We start from the raw sequence: 18,061 nt of genomic DNA, 5'->3' as shown, positions 1-18,061 counted from the left end.
GGGCTCTCCTGCCACCTCCACGGCCCCGTCGACTCCTCTGCTGCAGAAACCCAGCTGGCCACCTGCTTCCTCAAAGAACCTGTGTCTGTCCCTCACACCACGGGAAGGAACACACCGGAGGGGACACCAAGCTACCTGGAGACCAGCTGTATTTTTCATTTAAGGCCAATAAAGATCCCTTTCTAGAGGCGGGGCAAGGCCCAGTCACTGAGGCAACAGCATGGCGAGCACCTGGCTCCCCTGGCTCAGAGCGAGTCCACGGCGGCCAGAGTCCCCACAGGGGCCTGCAGGGCCCAGCAGCAGGAGGGGCTGCCCAGGGCGCCCCGGGGGGCACAGGGTAGCACGCACAGCTCAGGAGCAAGTCACACTGGGCCGTTTCCATCTGGTGGGACAGACCAGGCCTCAGCAACAGGGCGGGGGGCCCTCCATGCAGGGACCCCCTCGCGGCTCTGGCTATCAGAGGTGAGCACACCCCGCGTGAGGCCCACAGACCTGGCGCCATTTCTGGTCTGGCCTGACTCCAAGGTACAAATGCTCAGGGAAGTCACTGACCCGGCCACAGCACCAGGTCTGTTCTCCGGGAAAGGCCGGATAACGCACGTGACAAGGACAGGAACAATGCCCAGTGCACCCAATCAAACGCCATCCTGCCGGCTCTCCTGAGCGGAGGCGCCGCACTTCTCTGAAGGGCCAGTCTCAGTGGCCCAGCTGGCAGTGCTGAGGCCGCAGCCCGGCTCCAGGGAACAGCTGACTCCAAGAGCCACGTGCATGGCCTGCTTCAGGCGCACAAGTCACCAGAACACAGAACCCGAGAGCAGCGAGCAAGACAGACGCGGGTCTCAAGAGTCCCGAGCTGCCTGGCAAGTCACCCACCTGCCCCTCCCGCGCCCCGTGTACACCACCTGCCCCTCCAGCGCCCCGTGTACACCATCTGCCCCTCCCCGCCCTGTGTACACCCACCTGCCCCTCCTGGGCCCTGTGTGCACCCACCTGCCCCTCCCCGCCCTGTGTACACCCACCTGCCCCTCCCGGGCCCCGTGTACACCCACCTGCCCCTCCCACGCCCCGTGTACACCCACCTGCCCCTCCCGCGCCCCGTGTACACCACCTGCCCCTCCCGCGCCCCGTGTACACCACCTGCCCCTCCCGCGCCCCGTGTGCAGTCACACAAGCCAGGGCCCCCGCTCGGCCCCATGTCCGCTCAGTCCTGTCTGGCACACCTGCACAGGCTCAGGGCAGTGAGTCCTGGGCCCGCCCCGCCCGTCTCCGGCTGAGGGCCCCCAGCAGCAGGCAGCAGCACTTTCAGCCAGCCTTCCCCTCACAGCACTGCCTGTGCCGGTCAAGGGGGGCCCGCCTCCGAGCACACCCTCGCCGATCTGGGCCGGGCCGAGGCGCGGCGGCGGCCGGCGTGTTTCTGCGGCCGAGGGAGATAAGGCTGGGAATGCCGTGTGCGCACAGGGCAGCTGCCCGGCGAGCAACAGGCCAGCACCACACACATCCCTTTCAGAAACTGACCAAGCCTGGCCAGTCGGACCGGCTTCTTGGAGACGGGCAGAGGGATGGACTCCGCGCCCACGGAAGAGTGCGAGAGCCCGCTTGGCGGGAGCAGGGGCCAAGCCTGCCGGTGTCTGGAACTTGGGCCCTCCCGAAAGTGTCCTGAGACCAGAGAGGGGGAAGGCGGGAACCCCTCCGAGAGAAGACTGCCTGCAGCCTCCCAGCCCCCCAGCGCCAGGCCCACGCCTCCCCCTCCCCGCCCTCTCCTTTCTCTGTCCCAGGGGCTTCCCTGCCAAGTGTCTGCTCTGTGCAGCTCAGCCCTCCCTGGACAGGGCCCTCCACAGGAAAGGCTGCTGTGTCCCCTCTTCTCCGCGGACGGGACGCAAACTCCAGCAGGAGGGATCCACAGTGCATGTGGCAGGCGCCGCCAGCCTGGCCCCTCGTGGGACAGAGCCTGGATGCAGTACACACACAGCCCCAGGCCGCCGTGTGCACACGGCTGCAGTCACCCGAACGCAGCCTGGTGTCAAGTGCATCCCCGAAGGAGCCGCTTCAGACCCCTGGCACCTCGTGCGGCCCTTGGCCTCACCGCCTGCGCCTGCATCCATCCCCACCACGTCCCAGACGCCCTGCCCGAACACCCTCTGGCTCCTGAACACCCAGCTTCCTGCTGGCCGCCCTCTCTGTGGGCGCTCTCTTCCCACAGCCCGCCGGCTGCTCCCTCCCCTGGGCTGAAGCACTGCCCCCGGCCCCTCCTCTCACCAGCCTGTAACCCCCAGTGCAGGGGTGCGGCCCCCGTCTCCACAGTGCCCTCAGCGTGTGGGAGCTCAGGAGTGGACAGGAAGGACAGCCGCATGCAGACTCCAGCCCGCCTCTGGGCGTCCTGTCGGGGACCCAGGTGGGTGTGGCTAGGATGCTCCTGACTGACCCTGACTGACCCTGCACCTCACTCCTCCACTGGAGCAAGTTCTGGATGGGGGGGGGGGGCCTTAAGCAGCAGCTGACCAGTCCTCAGGGCACAAATGTCTCTGCAACGAGGAGCGCTGGTGGACAGCACCTTCCCCAGCAATCACACTCGGCCCTGGGCAGGGACAGACCGAGGGGGCACACGCCCTGCAGGGCCCCACCCCAATCCTGAAGATATGTCCGCATAAACCAAACCAGGGACAATCTGCAGGTCAACCGGCCTGGACTCCACAAACAGCGAGATCAAGAAGGACAACCAAGCCAGTGAGACTTTTCTATGTTAAAAGAAAGATATTTAACACCTGCAACGTACAGCTGCTGATCAGAAATACAGCCCTGGCCGGCGCCGCGGCTCTCTAGGCTAATCTTCCGCCTGTGGTGCCGGCACACCGGGTTCTAGTCCCGGTTGCTCCTCTTCCAGTCCAGCTCTCTGCTGTGGCCCGCGAAGGCAGTGTACCCGCGTGGGAGACCAGGAGGAAGCACCTGGCTCCTGGCTTCAGATCGGCACAGTGCCAGCTGTGGCAGCCATTTGGGGAGTGAACCAACGGAAGGAAGACCTTTCTCTCTGTCCCTCTCTCACACTAACTCTGCCTGTCAAAAAAAAAAAAAAACCAAAAAAAAAAAACACACAGCCCTGAGACAACAGGACAGTAGTGTAGAAGGCTGTGTGTTAGACACTCTGATGTCTGGTGTAGGTTTCCCACAGTGTGGTGGTACAGTGCGAGCCATGCCCCACTGAGTGTGTGTGGCTGATCTGTGCTGGCGACACAGAGAGGCCTCCTGCACACACACAGACAACTGGACCTCAACACAAGGTGAGGCCCCTTCAGCCGCTAGTCTAGAACTTCTCTGAAAGTCTGCAGTTTGTTGTGGTTTTTTTTTTTTTTTTTTTTTTTTTATTTTTGACAGGCAGAGTGGACAGTGAAAGAGAGACAGAGGGAAAGGTCTTCCTTTTGCCGTTGGTTCACCCTCCAATGGCTGCCGTGGCTGGCGCACCGTGCTGATCCAGGAGCCAGGTGCTTCTCCTGGTCTCCCATGGGTGCAGGGCCCAAGCACTTGGGCCACAGCAGAGAGCTGGACTGGAAGAGGAGCAACCGGGATAGAATCCGGCACCCTGACCGGGACTAGAACCCAGTGTGCCGGCGCCGCAAGGCGGAGGATTAGCCTGTTGAGCCACGGCGCCGGCCATCTGCAGTTTTTTTTAATACAAAAAGTCGGGGAGAAAAAAAGGAGTTAGGAGTTTCCCAGTGTGCTCCACAGCAGTGTGCAGAGGAAGAACACAGCGCGGGCCCCTACCTTGCTGGCCCAAAACCAGACCCACAGGAGCACCAGACAGTACCCGGCAGCCCGAACCCGTTACCTGGGCACAGGGGCAAAGGGTGCAAGTGCAGGCCGAGGGGTCCCACTCTCCACCTGCTCGATGCCTGCAAAGACCACACAGAGCAAGGGCTCCCCCGGGACACACACCCCACACACAGCAAGTCTCCTCCAGGGCTGGGACGTGAGCCAATGGTAAGGTCCCTGCCTGGAGCCAGAGGCCAGCCTAAGGGCTCTGCCTAGAGCAGTGGGCAGGGCCTGACCACACAGGGCTGATGTCAGGAAAGATAGGGAACCTGTGGGAGTGGCTGAGGGCAAGTCTGCAGGGAGGGATCTGGACCCAGAAGGGTCACTCCTGAGGACAGAGTCGAGTCTCCAGCCAGGACTCACACAGGAGAAGCGGCCACCTGTGTCCCCTCCAGGCCTGAAGTCCTGCGAGGGAAGAGGAGAGGTGGCCCCCACACCGCACGCCTGGCATCTGAACAACAACTCCACAGGGAGAAATGGACGGCCAAGCCTGCGAGGACACGGTGAGTCACCCAGCTCAGAGGTGCTGAATCTGACGGGAGCTGAGCTGAACTCGAGCCCTCTGCCACTCGGGATATTAACCCACCTCTATCAGCAAAGCCACCACCACAGCAGAGACCAGCACTGTTCCCAAACTGACCGGCAGCTTCATCAAAACCTCTACCAGGGGCCAGTGTTGTGGCACAGGGTTTAAGCCACCATGTGTGACACTGGTACCCACATAAACTTGGGTTCAAGTCCCAGCTGCTCCACTTCTGATCCAGCTCCCTGCTAATGGCCTGAGAAGGCAGCGGAGGATAGCCCAAGTGCTTGGCCCCTGCGCCCACGTGGGACATCCCAGATGGAGTTTCAGGACCCGGGATTCAGCTTGGCCTAGACCTGGCCATTGCGGCCGCTGGGGGAGTGAACCAGCCTACAGGATATCTGTCTCTTGGCCTTTCAAATGATAAACAAATCTAAAACAGAACAAAACATCCCTCCACACCACACAGTGCCCAGGTGGCAGGCCCTCCGCCCTTGGCTGGAACTTAAACTCCTAAAGCTTTAGCTACAAGGCGCTCCCCATGGGAAGCTCATGACGGGTAAGAGCCCAACCAAGAAATCTGCCTGAACAGCACCGCTCCACCCAAAACCCCTAAGACTGCCAAGACTGCCAGTGACCACGGTAGGCCCGAGACCTGCCCACCTGGTGATCGGAGCCCAGGCTCAAGGTCCTGCTTCCTCCACGAGGGCATCTGCTAGCACCCGAGGCTCCCAGAACCAACCGAGTCACTAAAGGAGGTGGTCACAGGGACACGACCTCAGAAACTGGCTCCCTTGGCCTGCTCGGGGAAAAGCAATGGCACTCAGGTCGGGGTACAGGCAGGACTCTCTCTCACCTGGCCGCACAGGCCAGGGGGCCGGGGCGGGGCTGCAGGGACCGGGTGGGTGTATGGCTGGAGAAGGCGGAGCCGGGGGCACACCGCCCAGCAGGGTCAAGGCCCCAGGGGCCACTTCCATGTGTGAAGCTGCGTGTCTTCCTGAACTCTCTGTGTACCCCTTGGTCCTGGGGGCGGGGCCGAGCCAGCAGGCAGAGGCAGACAAGCTGCGGCTTGGCCCACAGGGCTGTCGCCTCAGGCTCTGACAGGCTCTTTCCAAGGCAGGAAACGGCAGCTCTGGTCCCGGCTCTCCTCCTTTGCAAGCTGCTCCCTAAGTCTCGGCAGACGGCATCCTGCAGGCAAGGCTGGGACAGCTCCCGGCCACCCCCACCTGGGCTTCTAGGGACCTGAGGGCTGAGAGGACTCCGCAGTGGTTAGAAAGAGAAAGTCCACCCTAAGGAGGGGCTCACTGGAACCGCTAGAGCCCAGGGAACCAGAGTTCAAGTCACTAAGTCAACACAGCCAAGAACACGAGGAGGGGAACAGACCCGCCCCTCGGAAAGGTGAGGGAAATGCAACAGAGCAGCGGGGCAGGGCTCAGCGCCACCCTGGAAATCAGCGCCCCCTTCCTGCCGCCTCGGGACCTGCACACTGCCGCTGTCTGCACAGTCACACTCCGCTGCCCCGCCTTGGCCTGGCGCACAGCAGGCATTCTGCGGAAGGCCACCTTTCCTGCAGTTCACATCTGAGGTCAAACACTTACTGCTAGCACTGCAGCTGGTATTCTGTCTCACGGACAAGCACGGAACGCCCACACCACTGGACAGAGCCCTCACTGATGCACCCCACCCCCCGACTTCACGGCTCCTCACCTCAGCAACTCCACCACCTGCTTGCTTCCTCTGGGCTCCACCAATTTTACCATCCAAAATCCTCAGCTGTTCGTCATGGCCATGGGACAAGGACAGGATGAGCACACAAGGCCTCCGTGCTGTGGTCCAAAGCTGCTCTCTATCCCGGCCAACAAGCTTAGGACCAAGCTCTCACAGAGCCCTCTGTTCACACCACTCACCGGCTCCTGCCAAGCCCACCCAGGAGAATCCCCTTCCTCTGCCTGTCGGGCCCCTCCGCAGGCCCAGGCCACAGGTGCTCCCCAGCCTCTGACTGCACACTTGTCCGTGGGCACAGACGTCATCTGGCAACCTCCCATTGCATCTGACAACTCGCGGGCAAAGACTGTCTTCCCGTGGCACATACTCTGAGTGCTGTGTGGAGACTGCTCTCTGGAGACCTCACGCACACCCAGCGTTTTACACACCCAACACACTCAGCCATGTGCACACAGAGTCTGTCTTCCATCAGGACCCAGACAGGCCTGGTCTATCTGGGGTGACTGGTGGTCACCATGACGCAGTGGGCAGGTTTGAGCTGGAGGGACATCTGACCACCTGTGGCTGCTGCAGACGGCAGCCCTGCCATGGGACTCAAAGGAGCTTTGCAGAGAAGGTGGCCTGGGTGCCAAGGGCAGAACTCGGCTGCTTCCTGAGTGTGATCTCCGCCATGAGCACTGCCCTGACCACACAGTGGCAGGGAAAACACGGGCACCACCTGGCGGGAAGGGGAGCAAGCCGCCGGAACCCTGGCCCATGCCACCACCAACGGGCAGCAAACCAAGTACTGGGTGTTCCCAGACACGGATGCTACTAGGGCTCGCTGGGGAGCGATTCAGACACCCCCAAGAATCGCTGACCTAAACTGGTCCCCTCCTAAGACAGCATGACACAGGAGACTGCAGGCTACTCTGCTCCCAAGCTGCCCTTCCCCTCCCCCTCCCTCCCCTGGTGCAGCTGCGGTCCAGTGAGAAAGGGAGACGGGTGGGGGAGGGTTTGAGGCAGACTTTCCCTTTCTGCCCTCGTCTGTAAAATGAGAAAACCACCCTGGGGACCATGCAACCGAACACCAACCCTTCCTGGCCTGGAGTGTTTGTCCTTGTCCGATCCTCACATCTGGACAGCAGACCCAGCTCTGTGCTACCGGAACCCTGCCCACCACGGCACACTGCCCGAGGGCTGTCTGCGGAGACAGAAACCAGCTGCAGGGGAAGCGGCTCCCCAGGGCTGCCTGGCAAAGGGCTGTTTCCACTCCTGGCCACTGCTGAGAAGCAGGCGAAACCGGCCGGCTCCCGCCGCGGTGCCTTGCTCCAGCTCAGTGCAACTGCGTGCTGTATACCTCACGCGGCCATACCGGTTCTTGCCCAAGGTCCGGCACTCTTACTTGGGAGTATGCCAGTGGACGGCAACTCTAGGAAAACTGCCTCACGAGAAATGTTCAGTTGTTACTAAAACCAAAAAGCAGCTGGGCGGGTCGGGTGGGAGGGTCAGGGAGCAGCAGCGGAGTGGGCGTCTCCGCCTGTCTGTGCCTACATGTCTCAGGCTGTCAGGCCGAGAGCCTCTCCCGATCCTCACTGCTGTTCGCAGCCTTCCAGCTACTGCACTCCGCACAGACGGGACTGCCCGCGGCCCGGGAACTCCTGCAGCGTGGACACGTCAGGGACAATCCAGCGGCAGCAGGGGCAGCTGGTTTCCCCGTGAGGGCACTCCAAGCAGCAGGCTGTCGGCAGATCAGGCAGTGGCACCAGCCCTAACGACTGGTAACTGCCTTGGAAAGGTGAAAACCAGCCATTTAAATTACGCCTGACTCTGAGGGAGGCTGCCTGCCTTTACACAGGGGTAAAATCAAGTCGCTCCAGCGCTGCCGCTTAAGGAGACGACACGAGTCAGGGGACAGGCCCACGAGAGCGTGCCCGCGAGGGCAGAGGGGATCCAGCGGAGGCTGTCTCGGCTACAGCCTGCCTGTTTCTTCATGGGGAAGGCACGCACAAGCATCCACACCCAGCAAAGCCAGGCACAAGAGCGCTCTACCGCAGTCTACAGAAAAGTCGGGCCCTCTTTCCTCCAAGTACAATTCTCCCTGCTACAGCCGCCAGCATTCCAGACTTTATTCCCGGGGCTGGCTCTAGAGCACCACAGGTTAAACCGCTGACTGTGACCCTGGCATCCCACATCACAGTGCTGGTTCAGGTCCAAGGTGCTCCACTTCTGATCCAACTCCCCACTAGTGCACCTACTAATGGGAAGGTAGTGGAGGATGGCCCAAGTATTTGGGTCCCTGCCACCCACGTGACAGACCGTGATGGAGATCCAGGCTGCTGGCTTTGGTCTCGCTCAGCCCCCGCCACGAGGGCCATTTGAGGAGTGAACCAGCGGATGGACAAGCTCCCCTGTTTGTCCCTCTCCCTCACTCTGCCTTTCAAATGAATAAATGTTAAAGAAAATAAAAGATTTTATTTCCTACACTCCAAACGTCAAACCAAAACAAACACACATTCTGCTCCTTCTCTGCCTACTAAAATGATTACGGCTTCCCTCTCAGCTCCCAGGATCCTTCAGTAACCCGGACTCCAGGAAGTCTAGCTCACAACGTGTTCCAGGGAAAAGGGTTGGGGGCTGAGACGAGGCAGACGCCTCCCTGATGGCTACTTTCATCTGCTTCAGATGTGAACATCTGAAGAAAAGTTCCAGAAACTTCCACGAGTGAGCTAACCCAACGAGGTCGCCACACATGGTGATCGTCACACGGGGCGCCCTCCACTACCCACCAAGGCGCAACCCTCAGGGACAGACTAGAACTGGCCACCTCTCAATGGCCATGGCTGGCAGGAGACAGCACAGCACAGCACAGCCCTCTCTTTCGCACCAGCAAGGGCTAGGAACAGAGTGGAGTGTCAGTGAGATGATCGGTCAGTAACAGGGAAGCCAAAGCGAACACAGACCTGCCTGCTTCAACCCAGTCAGCCCGCGCTTTCCCCCAGTAAGCAGAGGACGGCAACAGACGGGCGGAGAGGCTGCCCCTCCACGGCGCGGCGGTGCTGGGCTGGCCACAAGCTCTAGGACACACGACCCTGAGCCACCCGCCCAGCCGGCTGATGGCCAGAGCAAGATTTTGCCTCAGAAACTGGGACTTTCTGCTCCAGGCAGGAGAGCAAAGGGCAGGGGCCGGCAGGCGCGGGGCCTGGCGCACTTACCTGTGTAGAACTCCTTGCTCCCGCTGTGGGGCACGGTGATCCGCCGGTACACGATGGGCTCCGACTCCAGGATGTTCTCGTCGTGCCGGTACCGCGCAGGCCTCTCGCTGGGGAGGCCCCGGGAACGGGCGCCGCTGCGCCTCTCGTACGTCTCAATCTCCTCGAAGACAGCTGCCTTGTCGAAGAGGGCCAGGTTCCCCTCAAAGTCAAAATCCGTGTCCGGGATCTCCTCGATGTCGTCCCCGAAGCACTCGTCGTCTTTACTCTTCATCTGCCCGTTCTTTAAGCCGCTCTTCTTTGGAGTCGCCTGGTTTGGGTGCCGGCTGCTGGACGACCCTGGAGGGAAACAGTGACCGCGGTCAGCGCCCAGTGGGGCAGGTGGTCAGCCAGGAACTCCGGGAAGTCTCCGTGGGCTCTGCCTCCACGAGGACACTGGCAATGGCGGTTAGCATGAAGGGCAGGAGCGTGCAGAGCGGTCTCCTCACGGGCAGGCACTCCGAGTTGGAAGGTCTGTCAGCTGCTTACAACAAAGAGGCCCCGGATAAAGGCCCAAAACCCCAGCGCCAGGGGCCCACAGGGCGAGTCTACTCGGTGGCCAAACCCTCTGCTTGCCAGCCCACAGCCTCTGGGCTTCAGTCCACAGTGACTTCCCCGTAAACGGATGAGGGAAATCTGATCTCAGGCTTGACCCCAGCAAGAAGGAATCTCTGGCTTAGACAACAGATTTCAGACCCTGACCCAAACGTACGTGCACAACTATACACTGGCATTCTGATGCAGAATCCTGTCTAGACCCTCTGGCCAGTGTGATCTCTTTTCTCAGAATTTTCTCTCTTCCAGGTAAGCAGTTTCTGAGCCATCAAAAAATGACACAGGCCACACTGAGCCAACCCTATGGAGACCACATCCAGACACAGTGAACACGGGCAGCCAGCCCCACTCCATCTCTGGCGACCCATCTCAGTCAACACTGTCGCAGCCATGGCAGAAGAACCCACAGAACTCTCCACGCCAACCATTCCTAGAGAATCCTGAACCAAACATCCAACCATTCCTAGAGAATCCTGACCCAAACGTATGCTCTGATGGCATCTGGCTACCCTGAGAGCAGGCCCTGTGTGCACGAGCCTCCTCTGTGTCTACTCCCATGGAAGGCATTCCTTTTCCACAGGCTGGCCTCCTCCATCACTCAAACATGCAAGCAGCAGTCACAGCGATCACCAGATACATCACACACACACACCAGCCCAGCGGTACTGCTCAACCCCTCCCCACCCCAAGGCTGGAGTGAGTAGACAGAGCTTGCCAACCAACATCAGCAAGATCAATTCCCATGCAAATATAACCTCCTGTGCGCACGTCTTCCTGAGGACAAACACTGGTACAGAAGAGGTTTCACAGCAGAGAGAAGATGCAGTCTTCCCACAACGCCCTAAAAAAAAATCATTATTATGGGGCCGGCGCTGTGGCTCAGCAGGTTAATGGCCTGGCCAGAAGCACCGACATCCCTTATGGGCGCAGGTTCTAGTCCCGGCTGCTCCTCTTCCTTTCCAGCTCCCTGCTGTGGCCTGGGATAGCAGCAGAGGATGGCCCAAGTCCTTGGGCCCCTGTACCTGCGTGGGAGACCTGGAAGAAGCTCCTGGCTCCTGGCTTCAGATCAGCACAGTTCCAACCGTTGCGGCCAACTGGGGAGTGAACCATTGGATGGAAGACTTCTCTCTCTCTGCCTCTCCTCTCTCTCTGTAACTCTGACTTTCAAATAAATAAATAAATCTTTTTAAAAAAATCAATATTATGACGAGGGGGGAAAGAGTGGCTGACATACCATCAACAGCTTGGGTTAAGAAACACTACAAAGCGGGCCAGAGCATGGGTTAAAGTCCATTTCGTAATCTGCTAAAGTGCTTAGTGACAGCTCATGGCACACAACCAAGGCACACTGCTCAGCACGGAGGAGAACTGTGTATGCCAACAGCGGCGACAGGACGTGATTCAAATCCTAAGCTTGCATGAAACGCCAGAGATGTGGATGAGAGGGCACAGCTGCACTGGGAATGGGAGAGGACAACAGGTCAGAAGAACACAGGCCATCAAAGCATGCAGGCAAGGGGAGAGCACTGCGTGGTTACTCCAACCTGCTGTGAGGACGGCCGCCCCGGACGGCAGGTATGAGTCCACAGGGACTTCACGCCGCGTGGATGAGGCGGAGCACCTGGACACCAGCAGGACAAACTCATTCTGCGGCCGGCGCTGTGGTGTAGCAGGCAGAGCCGCCGCCTGCAGTGCCGGCATCCCATGTGGGCGCCGTCCCAGGCCCGCTGCTCCACTTCCAGTGCAGCTCTCTGCTGTGGCCTGGGAAGGCAGTGGAGGATGGCCCAAGTGTTTGGGCCCTGCACCCGCGTGGGAGACCCGGAGGAAGCTCCTGGCTCCTGGCTTCGGATCGGCTCAGCTCCAGCCATGGTCTGGGAAGGCAGTGGAGGATGGCCCAAGTGCTTGGGCCCTGCACCCGCGTGGGAGACCTGGAGGAAGCTCCTGGCTCCTGGCTTCAGATCGGCGCAGCTCCAGCCATGGTCTGGGAAGGCAGTAGAGGATGGCCCAAGTGCTTGGGTCCCTGCACCCGCATGGGAGACTAGGAGGAAGCACCTGGCTCCTGGCTTCGGATTGGCACAGCACCGGCCATAGCGGCCATCTGGGGGGTGAACCAATGGATGGAAGACCTCTCTCTCTGCCTCTCTGTAACTCTGCCTTTCAAATAAATAAACCTTTAAAAAATATGTAAGTTTATTCTGGTGTAAAACATTTTTGAAATCTATGCATGTCAGGGCCAGCACTGTGGTGTAGTGGGTCACACTGCCTCCTGCAACACAGGCATCCCTCGCTCTACTTCTGACCCAGCTCCCTGCTAACACACCTGGGAAAGTAGTGGAAAATGGCTGAAGTACTTCGGTCCCCTGCACCCATATGGGAGACCCAGAAGAGGCTCCTGGCTCCTGTCTAGCCTAGCTCCAGCCATTGTGGCCATTTAGGAAGTGACCCAGCAGACAGAAGACCTCTGTCTCTCCCTCTACCTCTGCCTTTCAGGGGAAAAAAAAAAAAAAATCTTTGAAAAATCTATGCATGGGAGTTCATCAAAAAGTTCATGGAAAAAGCATATGATGAGAAAACTATATGCACGAATTTCAAAATACTTTTTTGCACCAGAATGAACTGCCCTACCCAGGCCAGCTCCACTGCCTGCTGCTCTGACAAGTTTTGCTGAGACACAGACACGCTGATCTGCTTCCGTACCACTTGAGCATGTCTTCGTGCTAAAAAGGCCACGTCAAGCATTTGACACTGAGACCTCGGGCCTGCAAAGCCCTTTCAGAGTCGGCTGGGCTGCACCCACGCCTCTCAGCGCACTCCTTCCTGTCAGCCACGGTAACAACCAGCCGGCACAGTCCACAGGAGCAGAGACCAGGGCTTCAAGTGTTTCACTCAGCATTACGCGTCTCCGGGCAGGCACTGTGGTGGGACGCTGGCATGACCCGTTAGGGCCTTGGGATCCAGTCCTGCCTTCTCTCTCCATCTTGCTTCCTGCTAATGCACCCTCCTGGGAGGCACTGGACAATGGCCCGAGTACTTGGGTCCTGTCACCTATGTGACAGACAAACAAACGGAAGTCCCAGCGCGCCGCTCCCGCCCCTGCCTCTCAGCTCCACACTTTCTCTGCCACGCTGAGGCTGGGCTCTACACACAACTCTTTCCCTTAGGAGCTGGCCCCGCTCCGGCAGCACAAGAGGGGACGGAAGGAAAGCGGAGGAAGAGCCGCTCTCGTGTGCTTGCTGCCCCTCCCAGAGCTGCCTGGCGCTGGCTGCTGTCTCCGGCCTTTCTCGGGCACGCACGGCCAGAAGCAGCTCACTGCACCCGCTCAGGCACGGGTCCTGGGAAGCCTCTTCTTTGAGTCTTACCTTCTGACCACCTCAAACTCTTCCCCAGTGCTGCTTTCTGTGTTCCTATCATCGAACACGAGCAACACACACAGGAGAGCCTGGAGAACTGAGCTGACGCCTGACCGCCCCATGCCTGCAGTGGACAACTCTGGACGTACTGGAATGTCCTTACCATTTTGGCCACTGAAATTTACAGACCACACCACAGGGACTGCGGCACACAGATCCCCACTGCCATGGCTCCTAAGCTACCACTCACTGCACTGCCTACCACGCAGACAGTAACTTCACACCAACCTGGCACCGCCCACTGGGCTCCATGGTATTCCGTGTTCTAAGGCCCCCGGAGTTCTACAAGCCAGCAGAGAGCAGGAACCAAGTCACTCACACCCATCACCCCATCCTGTGCCTGTCCCCACCAAGTACACAAAACTCTACTGAATTAAGAAATAAAACAGGGGCCAGCGCTGTGGCGTAGCGGGCTAAGCCTCCTCCTGCACCAGCATCCCACATGGGTGCCAGTTCTATTCCCGGCTGCTCCTCTTCTGACCCAGCTCTCTATATGGCCTGGAAAAGCAGAAGATGGCCCAAGTACTGGGTCCCTGCACCCACGTGGAAGTCCCAGAGGAAGCTCCTGGCTTCAGATCAACCCAGCTCCAGCTGTTGCAGCCATTTGGGGAGTGAACAGGTGGACTGGAGGACCTTTCTCTCTGTCTTTCCCTCTCTATCTCTAACTCTGCCTCTCAAATAAATAAATATCTTAAAAATAAAACTTAAAAAATTAAAAACAGCCATGTTCAAAAAACAAATACCAAACAAACATACAAAACTCAGAGTCTAAAAAGAGGTTATATGAGAAAGGGCAACTTGAGGTGAACTAAGACAAGGAAAGCAAGTCATAAATAATCACCCCAAGTCTGTTGTGACTGTAAGACAGGAAGGTGAATCTGTCCACAATACTGCGAGAGGGAGCACGAGGCAAGGGCTCCAGGACAGCAGCGTAGTCAGGCCCAAGGCGGGCCGCAAGGAACTCCTCGACCAAGCACAATGGGTGAGGATCAGCACGTGATGAACGAGGAGGAAGCGGCTCCTGGGCCAGGAGAAAGCTCAGAGGAGAAAGGACACAGACAGCCCAGAGGTACAAGAGCAGCTGGAGGAGAAAGCAGACGAACCAAGACACCTCAGACCCCAGCTGTGCAGGGGGCCCTGGGAGGACCAGTCAGCCAGGGCCAGAGTCTGCTCTCTGGAAAACCGTCGCTGCCATCTTGCCCCGTCTGTGTTCAGGGCTGACACAGGCTGACACCAGCAGCCGTGTTCACAAGTATCTGGGGGTGGAGGGAGGCTGCAGTGTGGAAACAAAACACTCCGCTCAGTTAAAAACAAATGGCAGAGCCGGCGCTGTGGCATAACGGATAAGGCCGCTGCCTGCAGTGCCGGCATCCCATATGGGCGCCAGTTTGAGTCCCGGCTGCTCCACTGCTGATCCAGCTCTCTGCTGTGGCCTGGGAAAACAGCAGAAGATGGCCCAAGTCCTTGGGCCCCTGCACCCACGTGGGAGACCCAGAGGAAGCACAGCTCCAGTCGCTGCGGCCAATTGGGGAGTGAACCAATGGATGGGAGACCTCTCTCTCTCTGTCTGCCTCTCCTTCTTCCACTGTGTAACTCTTTCAAATGAATTAAAAAAAAAAAAATCTTTTTTAAAAACGGTTGGCTAATAAAGACCGCCTGCTTATCGTATCATGCCACATGAGGAAGAGCTGCTGAAACGCACGGAGAAGAGCACATAGCCTGGGCTAGAGTAAACCTCCTGTCCGTCAGCAGTGCCGGCCAACCACCCGCAGTGGGGGAGGCCCTCAACCTGCCCTGGCGACGCTGGGCACTGGGCACCAAGAGCGGCTCTGCACATGCCCACAGGAGGGCTCCGGGTCTGTAGGTCGGTCTGGCTCCTCTAGCTGCAGGGTCTTCATTCATCCACTGACAGACACACTAAGCACTGGCTGTGTGTTCCAAACACCCATCAGGAAGCAGAGAGGAGACGCCATTACCGTTTCCAAGAGGAAGCACTGGCGTCGCGGGCCAGACGAAGTAGGAGAATACACAGTGAATGACAGGCGGCCTCCCTGCTCGGCTGTCTCCTTCTTCCCTTCCGCACACTGGCACACAGACACGGGGAAATCTGGGTGCATGAGTGTCTCGGCACTTGGCTCACTCAGCCCAAAAGGTCTGGCTCTGCAGACTGGCCTTTGGCCACAGGGAGAGCAAGGCACTTCCCGTGAAGAAGATAAACAGTGAGGCCCAGATGTCCGCCCCTTTCAATGGCAGGGGCCAAGCGCCCATTAGGACTGGCGGCTGGCCACCCTCCCGTGCCACTTCTCTGCCAGCCTTTGGCACGGAGGCCCTTTGGCCAGGACAACCTGTAACAAACCCATTGTTATGTAACCTTCAGTGCCACTTATTTATTGGGTTTTGTCACACACATATTGTAAAGGGGAACTTTGTCCTGCACTTGGCATGTGAAAGGGTACCTGAAGGTCAAACCGCAAACATTTTCCATGCCAGACACAACAGAGTCCGTGGGAAAGTGCCTGAGAATACCAAGGGCCCTCTTCAACTCCCAAATCCCTGGCCCTGAGCTTTCAAGTCTGTGAGGTATACCGAGTCCAGAGCAGGCCAGGCGTTGTGGCTACCTCCCACAGGAGCAGCAGTTCAAGCTTTAGCTGCTCCACTTCCGATCCGGCTCCCTGCTGAAGTACATGGGACAGCAGTGGAAGATGGCTGGGATCCTGCTACCCACATGGGAGACCTAGATGGAGTTCCAGGCTTCTGGCTTTATCCAGGTCCAATGCTGGTCATTGTGTCTATTTGAGGAGCGAACCAGCAGATAGAAGATCTCTCTTTCTGTAACTCTGCCTTTCAAATAAATAAATATTCTTAAAACAAACAAAAAAACCAGGAGAACATCAGAAGATGAAAACCTATAAAAAAAATAACTTCTGACTTAGATGATGGCGCAACTGTTACACTGCATTGACCACTAATGCCCAACCATACCACAACAAGATAACATCCAACATCTTTGAACTTAAAAGGTTCTACTCCACTTCCTTACTCTCTCCACCTCCAAAAGAAAAACAGAACACGAGGCCAAGCAGAGGCAAAGCTGCACCTGTGGCACATCTGCCGATGTACAAAGGCTCTCAATAAAGTCAGCTGTCTACTTCCATGTTCAACAGGGGAAGAGCCGTCACTCAACGGCTTGACCGCTCAAGATCACGGGTGGAGACCTCATTAAGGAGTGCCCTTTAACTGCTCCTAAGAATCATCATTTTTAGCTCTGGTGTGGGACTCAACAGACTCGACTTGTATCAGAACTGACCCTGACGAGCTTTAAGTGGCTTCCCTCTGCTACCTGAAACTAATGTTCCACTCAGCCACCTGTCAAGCATTCTGAGCAGAATGAGACAGACAGACACACAGACACACACGCCCCTTCCATCTGCTGGTTCACTATCCAAATGCCTGTAGTAACTGGGGCTGATCAGGCCAAATTCAGGAACTGGGAACTCCATCCAGGTCTCCCTTATGGGTGGCAGGGGCCCAAGTACTTGGTCTATCTTTTGCTGCCTTGCTAGGCCTAGTAGTAGGAAACTGGACCAGAAGCAGAGGAGTTGGGACTTGAACCAGGTACTGTGAAAGGGGATGTGGGTGTCCCAAGCACAGCTGAACCCACCATGCCACAACACTCCCCGCCTCGGGAACTTCTTTAGATCTACCCCACCTCCAACCCCAAGAAGGGGTTGTGCTAAATCTCTCCCCTCACTGTTGGAGTTCTCAACTCTCATTAACCCTGAAGGAACACTTCAGAGACAGAATTAGGGAGTCTATTCTTATATCTTCAACTATCTACTAGCCTCACCATCAGAAGAGGAAGTTCTAAGGCAGATCTTTTGACCCCTCTTACAAAGCTCAATAAACAGAAAATAACCCTGACTCCACCTCCTACAGGACACCAGTTCCAGTCCCTCACCATCAGATTCTAGATCACAGACATCGCCTACTCTGATCTGGATTCAAAGAAGTTCCCTATAGGGCTGGCGCTGCGGCACAGCAGGTTAAAGCATCGGCCTGCAGCATAGGCATCCCATATGGGCACCACTTCGAGTCCCGGCTGCTCCACTTCCTACTCAGCTCCCTGCTAATGGCCTGGGAAAGCAGCGGAGGATGGCCCAAGCCTTTGGGCCCCTGCACCCATGTGGGAGACGTGGAGGAAGCTCCTGGCTCCTGGCTTCAGATCAGCTCAGCTCCAGCTGTTGTGGCCATTTGGGGAATGAACCAGAATGGAAGGCCTCTCTAACTCTTTCAAATAAATAAAATAAATCTCTTTTAAAAAAGTTCCCTAAAGAGAATAACACATTTTATAGCCCCACAATCTCTGCCTTATTCATGTGCAGTTAATCTTATGAAAAGGGAATTGGCCGGCGCCATAGCTCACTTGGCTAATCCTCTGCCTGCGGCGACAGCACCCCGGGTTCTAGTCCCGGCTGGGGCACCGGGTATTAGTCCCAGTTGCTCCTCTTCCAGTCCAGCTCTCTGCTGTGGCCCGGGAAGGCAGTGGAGGATGGCCCAAGTGCTTGGGTCCCTGCACCCGCATGGAGACCAGGAAGAAGCACCTGGCTCCTGGCTTCGGATCGGCACAGCGCCGCCCATAGCGGCCATTTGGGAGTGGACCAAGGAAGGAAGACCTTTCTCTCTCTCTCTCACTGTCTATAACTCTTTCTCTCTCTCTAACTCTGCCTGTCAAAATAAATAAATAAATAAATAAAAATTTAAAAAAAGAAAAGGGGATTGATCTAATAGCAGAAGCAGAATAAGCAACAGCTACA

General features: G+C 57.7%; 1 protein-coding gene across 3 annotated transcripts in view; it reads right to left on the bottom strand.

Moving 5' to 3' along the window:
* The window catches only part of EDC3 (enhancer of mRNA decapping 3), a 48,721-nt gene that overhangs the window by 4,263 nt on the left and 26,397 nt on the right, over positions 1-18,061 (bottom strand). For all 3 annotated transcript variants that reach the window (XM_062206465.1, XM_062206464.1, XM_062206466.1), the window contains one exon: positions 9,247-9,582. In XM_062206465.1, the coding sequence (XP_062062449.1) occupies positions 9,247-9,582 (336 nt within the window). The remainder of the gene's footprint in view (positions 1-9,246; positions 9,583-18,061) is intronic.

This window comes from Lepus europaeus, chromosome 11 (assembly GCF_033115175.1).
Source record: "Lepus europaeus isolate LE1 chromosome 11, mLepTim1.pri, whole genome shotgun sequence".
NCBI lineage: Eukaryota > Metazoa > Chordata > Mammalia > Lagomorpha > Leporidae > Lepus > Lepus europaeus.
Note: the sequence above shows the minus strand (reverse complement) of the source record. Positions and strands in the feature narration are given on the sequence as shown.